The sequence below is a fragment of the Apostichopus japonicus genome, chromosome 11 (genome assembly GCF_037975245.1).
Source record: "Apostichopus japonicus isolate 1M-3 chromosome 11, ASM3797524v1, whole genome shotgun sequence".
Taxonomy (NCBI): domain Eukaryota; kingdom Metazoa; phylum Echinodermata; class Holothuroidea; order Aspidochirotida; family Stichopodidae; genus Apostichopus; species Apostichopus japonicus.
Window position 1 is genome coordinate 21,127,826 of NC_092571.1, and position 9,224 is coordinate 21,137,049.

The 9,224-nt window shown below is 37.3% G+C and overlaps 1 protein-coding gene across 2 annotated transcripts; it reads left to right on the forward strand.

Annotated features, from left to right (window-relative positions):
• The first annotated feature begins 25 nt into the window (after nucleotides 1-25).
• Nucleotides 26-9,013, forward strand: LOC139975622 (uncharacterized). Of its 2 annotated transcripts, XM_071983679.1 has the most exons (4): nucleotides 26-394; nucleotides 1,660-1,788; nucleotides 5,996-6,124; nucleotides 7,278-9,013. In XM_071983679.1, the coding sequence occupies exons 1-4, from the start codon at nucleotides 313-315 to the stop codon at nucleotides 7,313-7,315; spliced, it is 378 nt and encodes a 125-aa protein (XP_071839780.1). In that variant the 5' UTR covers nucleotides 26-312; the 3' UTR covers nucleotides 7,316-9,013. The 2 variants fall into 2 exon arrangements, 1 of the variants encoding a protein (XP_071839780.1); XR_011795812.1 differs by lacking the exons at nucleotides 26-394; nucleotides 1,660-1,788 and adding an exon at nucleotides 4,370-4,728.
• Nucleotides 9,014-9,224: the final 211 nt, after the last annotated feature.

Genomic DNA, 9,224 nt, shown 5'->3' on the forward strand with positions numbered 1-9,224 from the left:
AGACCAGATAATCAAGCAGTAATACACAGTAAAAACAATGTGTAAAAGTTAACGGGGTATAAAAGTGAGGGGTAAAGAGTTGTGCAATTTTTACACAACGCTGAGTAAAACATGTATATCAGGCGACACAGACACAGGTGTAATGATTTACAAATGCGTATTGTGTAAAAAAAAGGACCAGTTTGCCCCTTGCTACCGGTAAAACAAAATACCGGTGTAATTTGTTGCACTGCACTGGGTAAAATACATTTATGTTACAACTTTGATGTGTAAACACGCTTTCATACCGGGCGCTGCTTGCAGAACGACAACATGGAAGCCACTAAAAGTTCGATGGTCGTTTCACAATTTCTGGAAAACATCGGCCTAGCGGAACTGAAGCCACAATTAGAAGGTAGGATGGTGTATTTCGGGCATCAGTACTAACCTTTTATGCGGAAAGAATAATATTTCAATAAATCTTGAACTACAATTTCACCGTTGAATACTGAACGAAAACTGTTTTAAACGGCATATACTCGTCGCCTAGGCCTCACTCTTGTTTAACGTTACGACTAAATGTTAGTGCAAGGTCGAACGTTAGGCTAAGCTATTTCTAATAGTAAGCGCCAAGCATACATATATAGCCTTTCGTTCCTCTCTAGATTCTCTTTTCATGCCCATAGAGACTAGGTAGTGCACATAACCATCTTGTTCGTACTAAAGATATTACTCACGTATGAGAGTAACTTAGGTTACGTATAACGTTGGCCAACGTTGAACCATCCTAGCTTTGGCTTATGCTTAAGGCCCAAGCCAATTCTACATTTATATACTGATAGGTCTCCTTAACCAACACTACAAATAGGCAAGCGATACAGCCTAGGCTAACATTACCAGTTGAATATTAGGTTTAAGGCCAGGCAATGACCCATTATGACTAGCATATCCATTAAAATAAGCCTCACTATGATCCTGCAGTAGTCAACCAAGACCCTGGCTCTCATATGTTAGGGCCAAATGGTAACACAAGCTTTGTTAGTTGTGATGAAAATAGTATGCTTTGCAATCATAATGGCGTATGTGTGTGTTTGTGCTGCCAAGCTTGTAAACACAGTATTTCAAGAAGGGAATTTTGGACTTCTCATGTTTGGTGTGTACGTGACCACATTAGGGACAAGAAGCGCACTGATTTTTGGGGAGGTCAATGGTCATTTGGGGTCATCAGAGGTTAAATTGTGAAAACTACTAAACCTGATATCTCAAGAAGGGAAGCTTGGACAGATCTGATATTTGATATGTGGGTGTGTAACATGAAGGTAGCCTACAAGAAGCCTACATTCCAACCAAGACCTTGGTCCATGGTGGCTTAATAAAATAATGATGTTAGTGTTTAACCTTTGAACGCAGTTGACTTTTACCTGAAGAAAATAAGTTATGTTAATGAGTGGGCTAAGCAGTAAGCACATTAATATCTCTGCATTTTTTTTTATTTCACAATAAAATGTTTACATTCTCTGGTTGTTTTTTATGTCTAGAATAATATGTGCTGATTGCAATATCCATGAATGTTCATTTTACGGAAGCAATTTCCTAATATGCAACATGTCCTTTGTCATTACTGTTATTAAGCTTTGTAACAGTGTTATATGGAAAATATTTTCCCTCTAATTTCCACAGCTCACAGGATTGATGATGAAGTATTTGAGTTACTGGATGACGAGAGCATAACACAGATAATCCCCAAACTCGGTCTTCGTTTAAAGTTTAAACATCACTACAACCTAAGGTGCAACTCTCTTTCAGAAGGTAATAATATCATTGTTCAACACAGGTTCGATTCCTTGCTGCACACGGAATAGTATATGTGTTCAGGTCCATGTGCATATGTACGTGTACTGTGTATGCATGAGTGAGTGTGTGATGCTTGGCTTTGTTACGTGATAACTCAACAATGGGTGATCGCCCTTTGTTACTTAAAGATATTATTGTGTATGGTGTTCATCGATCTCATCGTAAATATCAGTTAACGTATTGGGTCAGAGGTCAAAATATTTCAATAACAATGATTCTGCACCCAAAGGTCACATTATATCCAAACTTTGTATGATCTTTTTGGTTATCATGTTTGTCATTGTTATTGTGACATAATTCTGAGTGGTGGGCCTCATTTCAGAAGATGGCATGATATATCATTACCATGCTAGTAGATGGCCCGTAGTAACTTGTAATCAATTGTTTTTGGTGTACATAGCATTGATGTTGTCACAGATTGAGGTCAATATGTAAATGTTGCAATATTACTCAAGTAATGGTTCTGATGCCACAGGCAATCATCAAAGGTATTACTGTACTACAGTATAAATGCCCTGAAATACTGCATTTATGCTCATAGTAATCAGTTCCACTAAATAAAATAGACTGTTAACCCTGGAGCACCTGCATGGTTGTCAAATGGGGTGGGTGCCTCTTCCTCAAAAGGAAATACCATCACAAAAATCAACTAGTAGTAACCATGGGTGAGGGTTGCATGGGGATACCCTCTTTTAAGGGAAATTTCCTGATAGTTTCAGTGCCCCTTTGACTCATACCCCACATAACTCGCCCATTGTCAGAGCCTGGCTATGTTACTGCAATATACTACCAAAATAAGTTGCCCTTAATTTGGCCAGAACTAACATATCATTTCCATGGTACCTCTAGACTTGCATAATTTATTATACCAGGAATCTTCATAGGACTGGAAAAGAAGATATTAAATAATATTTCAAATCCTTTTGGTGTCGAGACAAGTATGACCTGTGTGTTGTAGAAGTTCCCCCTGAAGAAACCTGTTTCTTTTTTACTAGCATTGGTCAGATATGCTTAAAACTACACAACTGGAAGGTTACCTATACATATTTCCCAGATTGTGGTCAATATATATAAATTTTATATAATAACTTGTCTTTTCAGAAAGGTGTAAACTTAGCGCAATACTTGACTCAATTTAATGGACGTACACAGCCATTCGTTTTGATCTTGGGAGGCAACTACTGCCAGCCACAGCAGCTCTTCGTCATCATTGAACGAAAGGCAATGGTGGTAGACACACTTATTGCAGCAATTGACCTCTGCTACAAGGCTTACCAGATTTTAGACCTCTGCTATCCACCTCAGGCTACAGTATGGGGGTATGAACTGCTTTAGACACTCTCATTTATGCTATTCAAGTACCGAATGAACCAGGGTCTATCAGGGCATTCAGGGCATACTATCATTTCAAATCAATTATGTAAGACCACTGTCAGCAACATGGCATTATTTTCGTCATTGTTAACAAGGAATCCGCTCCAGAAGCTCTTCGTCATCATTGAGGAGAAGGCACTGGAAGTGGGCCCGCTCTTTGTATCCATTGGCCTGTGTTATGTAAAGCTAAACAGATGTTAGACCTCTAGCTGCTATTTACTTCAGGTTACAAGGGTATGTAAAACTTTACCCAGTTTAACATATAAGTGATGATTTGAGTCTGTTCCTATATAGATATTTTCTGTTGTTTTCAAAGTTGTGTTGTGTTCTTTCTATTATACGTGATCACTGCGTATAGATAATTTTGCAGGGCTTTAGTTCTCCAGCATGTTTTATTGAACAACTGTGATAACAGATAAGTGATGATTTTACTTTCATTCCATATAGATATTTTTCTGGTGTTTTTAAACTTGTGTTGAGTTCTTTCTATTATATGTTAGATTTTTGTGAAATATCACAGCTTATAGGTGATTTTAAAGGACTTGAGGTCTCCAGTATGGTTTATTCAACAACTGTGAAAGCATATAAGGGATGGTTAAGTTTCTTCAAAGTTCTGTTTTAGTACCTCAACTATATGATACATTGTAACATTTGTCGATGTAAATATGTTAGAATTTTGAGAAATATGACAGCTTAGTAAAGTTGAGTTTCATAGGGTTTTAAGCATCTAGCATGGTTATCCAACATATAGTAATTATACACTTTAAATTAATTCTAAATAATATTGCCCGAATGTTGGAAAACTTTCTGAATAACTCGTTGATGAGGTCAACATTAGGCACAAACAAATTAAAAAAATGTAGATTTTGTTGGCTATATAATTGCTATGTGAGATTGATATCCAGGAAATACCCCAGGAATAAAATATCACAAGGATTTAAAAGTCATGTGTATGTTTCACCTGTTTGATATGTAGCTTAACTCGTCTTTCACCTAAACTTGGGTTGATATTATGCAAGCCCATAGCAAGTGGTGTCAAAAAAGCCCCCTCCCCCCCCCACACACACACCAACCTGATTAGAAAAACAATTAAGAATAAGAAAAGTACATTATGCAATGGCTCCCCTACAAAAAATATTTTAGCCTACTACACAGTAAAAACAATGTGTAAAAGTTAACGGGGTATAAAAGTGAGGGGTAAAGAGTTGTGCAATTTTTACACAACGCTGAGTAAAACATGTATATCAGGCGACACAGATACAGGTGTAATGATTTACAAATGCGTATTGTGTAAAAAAAAGGACCAGTTTGCCCCTTGCTACCGGTAAAACAAAATACCGGTGTAATTTGTTGCACTGCACTGGGTAAAATACATTTATGTTACAACTTTGATGTGTAAACACGCTTTCATACCGCGTCGCTGCTTGCAGAACGACAACATGGAAGCCACTAAAAGTTCGATGGTCGTTTCACAATTTCTGGAAAACATCGGCCTAGCGGAACTGAAACCACAATTCGAAGGTAGGATGGTGTATTTTAGGCATCAGTACTAACCTTTTATGCGGAAAGAATAATATTTCAATAAGTCTTGAACTACAATTTCACCGTTGAATACTGAACGAAAACTGTTTTAAACGGCATATACTCGTCGCCTAGGCCTCACTCTTGTTTAACGTTACGACTAAATGTTAGTGCAAGGTCGAACGTTAGGCTAAGCTATTTCTAATAGTAAGCGCCAAGCATACATATATAGCCTTTCGTTCCTCTCTAGATTCTCTTTTCATGCCCATAGAGACTAGGTAGTGCACATCACCATCTTGTTCGTACTAAAGATATTACTCACGTATGAGAGTAACTTAGGTTACATCTAACGTTGGTCGACGTTGGGCCATCCTAGCTTTGGCTTATGTTTTAGGCCCAAGCCAATTCTACATTTATATACTGATAGGTCTCCTTAACCAACACTACAAATAGGCAAGCGATACAGCCTAGGCTAACAAAACCAGTTGAATATTAGTTTTAAGGCCAGGCAATGACTCATTATGACTAGCATATCCATTAAAATAAGCCTCACTATGATCCTGCAGTAGTCAACCAAGACCCTGGCTCTCATATGTTAGGGCCAAATGGTAAAACAAGCTTTGTTAGTTGTGATGAAAATAGTATGCTTTGCAATCATAATGGCGTATGTGTGTGCTTGTGCTGCCAAGCTTGTAAACACAGTATTTCAAGAAGGGAATTTTGGACTTCTCATGTTTGGTGTGTACGTGACCACATTAGGGACAAGAAGCGCACTGATTTTTGGGGAGGTCAATGGTCATTTGGGGTCACCAGGGGTTAAATTGTGAAAATTACTAAACCTTGATATCTCAAGAAGGGAATCTTGGACAGATCTGATATTTGATATGTGGGTGTGTAACATGAAGTTGGCCTACAAGAAGCCTACATTCCAACTAAGACCTTGGTCCATGGTGGCTTAATAAAATAATGATGTTACTGTTTAACCTTTGAACGCAGTTGACTTTTTACATGAAGAAAATAATTTATGTTAATGAGTGGGCTAAGCAGTAAGCACATTAATATCTCTGCAATTTTTTTTATTTCACAATAAAATGTTTACATTCTCTGGTTGTTTTTTATGTCTAGAATAATATGTGATGATTGCAATATCCATGAATGTTCATTTTACGGAAGCAATTTCCTAATATGCAACATGTCCTTTGTCATTACTGTTATTAAGCTTTGTAACAGTGTTATATAGAAAATATTTTTCCTCTAATTTCCACAGCTCACAGGATTGATGATGAAGTATTTGAGTTACTGGATGACGAGAGCATAACACAGATAATCCCCAAACTCGGTCTTCGTTTAAAGTTTAAACATCACTACAACCTAAGGTGCAACTCTCTTTCAGAAGGTAATAATATCATTGTTCAACACAGGTTCGATTCCTTGCTGCACACGGAATAGTATATGTGTTCAGGTCCATGTGCATATGTACGTGTACTGTGTATGCATGAGTGAGTGTGTGATGCTTGGCTTTGTTACGTGATAACTCAACAATGGGTGATCGCCCTTTATTACTTAAAGATCGTATTGTGTATGGTGTTTATCGATCTCATCGTAAATATCAGTTAACGTATTGGGTCAGAGGTCAAAATATTTCAATAACAATGATTCTGCACCCAAAGGTCACATTATATCCAAACTTTGTATGATCTTTTTGGTTATCATGTTTGTCATTGTTATTGTGACATAATTCTGAGTGGTGGGCCTCATTTCAGAAGATGGCATGATATACCATGCTAGTAGATGGCCCGTAGTAACTTGTAATCAATTGTTTTTGGTGTACATAGCATTAATGTTGTCACAGATTGAGGTCAATTTATAAATGTTGCAATATTACTCAAGTAATGGTTCTGATGCCACAGGCAATCATCAAAGGTATTACTGTACTACAGTATAAATGCCCTGAAATACTGCATTTATGCTCATAGTAATCAGTTCCACTAAATAAAGTTAAATAGACTGTTAACCCTGGAGCACCTGCATGGTTGTCAAACGGGGTGGGTGCGGAATATGCCTCTTCCTCAAAAGGAAATACCATCACAAAAATCAACTAGTAGTAACCATGGGTGAGGGTTGCATGGGGATACCCTCTTTTAAGGGAAATTTCCTGATAGTTTCAGTGCCCCTTTGACTCTACACCCCACATAACTCGCCCATTGTCAGAACCTGGCTATGTTACTGCAATATACTACCAAAATAAGTTGCCCTGATTTGGCCAGAACTAACATATCATTTCCATTGTACCTCTAGACTTGCATAATTTATTATACCAGGAATCTTCATAGGACTGGAAAAGAAGATATTAAATAATATCTCAAATCCTTTTGGTGTCGAGACAAGTATGACCTGTGTGTTGTAGAAGTTCCCCCGAAGAAACCTGTTTCTTTTTTACTAGCATTGGTCAGATATGCTTAAAACCACACAACTGGAAGGTTACCTATACATATTTCCCAGATTGTGGTCAATATATATAAATTTAATATAATAACTTGTCTTTTCAGGAAGGTGTAAACTTAGCGCAATACTTGACTCAATTTGATGGACGTACACAGCCATTCGTTTTGATCTTGGGAGGCAACTACTGCCAGCCACAGCAGCTCTTCGTCATCATTGAGCGAAAGGCAATGGTAGTAGACACACTTATTGCAGCAATTGACCTCTGCTACAAGGCTTACCAGGTTTTAGACCTCTGCTATCCACCTCAGGCTATGGGGTATGGAATGCTTTAGACACTCTCATTTATGATATTAAAGTACCTATTGAACCAGGGTCTATCAGGGCATTCAGGGCATACTATCATTTCAAATCAAGTATGTAAGACCGCTGTCAGCAACATGGCATTATTTTTATCATGGTTAACAAGGAATCCGCTCCAGCAGCTCTTCGTCATCATTGAGGAGAAGGCACTGGAAGTGGGCAGGCTCTTTGTATTCATTGGCCTGTGTTATGTAAAGCTAAACAGATGTTAGACCTCTAGCTGCTATTAACTTCAGGTTACAAGGGTATGTAAAACTTGACACAGTTTAACAAAGATGTGATGATTTTAGTTTGTTCCTATATAGATATTTTCTGGTGTTTTCCAAGTTGTGTTGTGTTCTTTCTATTATATGTTATCATTGCTTACAGGTGATTTTACAGGGCTTTAGTTCTCCAGCATGTTTTATTGAAGAACTGTGCACAACATATAAGCAATGATTTTAGTTTCATCTCACATAAATATTTGTCTGGTGTTTTCAAACTTGTGTTGTATTCTTTCTGTTATACATTATTTTTGTGTGTGAAATATCACTGCTAATAGGTGATTTTACAGGGCTGTAGTTCTCCAGCATGTTTTATTGAACAACTGTGATAACATATAAGTGAGGATTTTACTTTCATTCCATATAGATATTTTTCTGGTGTTTTTAAACTTGTGTTGAGTTCTTTCTATTATATGTTAGATTTTTGTGAAATATCACAGATTATAGGTGATTTTACAGGGCTTGAGGTCTCCAGTATGGTTTATTCAACAACTGTGAAAGCATATATGGGATGGTTAAGTTTTTTGGTAACATTTGTTGATGTGATGTAAAATATGATAGATCTTTTAGAAATATAACAGTTTAGTAAAGTTGAGTTTCATAGGGTTTTAGGCATCTAGCATGGTTATCCAACACATAGTAATTATACACTTTACATTATTTCTACATAATACTGCCTGAACGTTGGAAAACTTTCTGAATAACTCGTTGATGAGGTCAACGTTTAGGCACAAACAACTTGAAAAAATGTAGATTTTGTTGGCTATATAATTGCTATGTGAGATTGATATCCAGGAAATACCCAGGAATAAAATATCAAGGACAAGGACAAGGATTTAAAAGTCATGTGTATGTTTTAACTGCTTGATATGTAGCTAATCTTGTCTTTTACCTAAACTTGAGTTTAAATTATTTGCAAGCCCATAGCCAGTGGGGTCATGAAAAAGCCCCCCTCCCCACATACACACCAACCTGATTATAAAAACAATTAAGAAAAAGAATAGTACATTTCATTATGCAATGGCTCCTCTGCAAATATATTTTAGCCTACTGTGAAAAGAATTATTGACCTATATATGTGGCTGCATTGCTACTAATACTGTAATGGTATTCACTTCTATGATTTTCATGTTCTGTTTTGTGTAAGAGAGAAAATTCATTTTTTTTTGATAAGCTGAAAGTTATTTACAGAAGTCTTAATACATTTTATCACTTCATTTTGATGTTACAAGCAGGGACGTAGCTAAGGCCTGATGATTGGGGGGGTGTAGTGGCTGAAATTCCAACTGGATGGGTTTTGGAGCCAGAAAATTCCGACTGCTGCCTTGTACCCCCCCCCCCTCCCGCACTAACCGTCAACGATACGGTCAGTGTCAGTCAGACACCCCATCTCTCGCGACTGCACTTATGTTCCGAACTTTTTTCGAT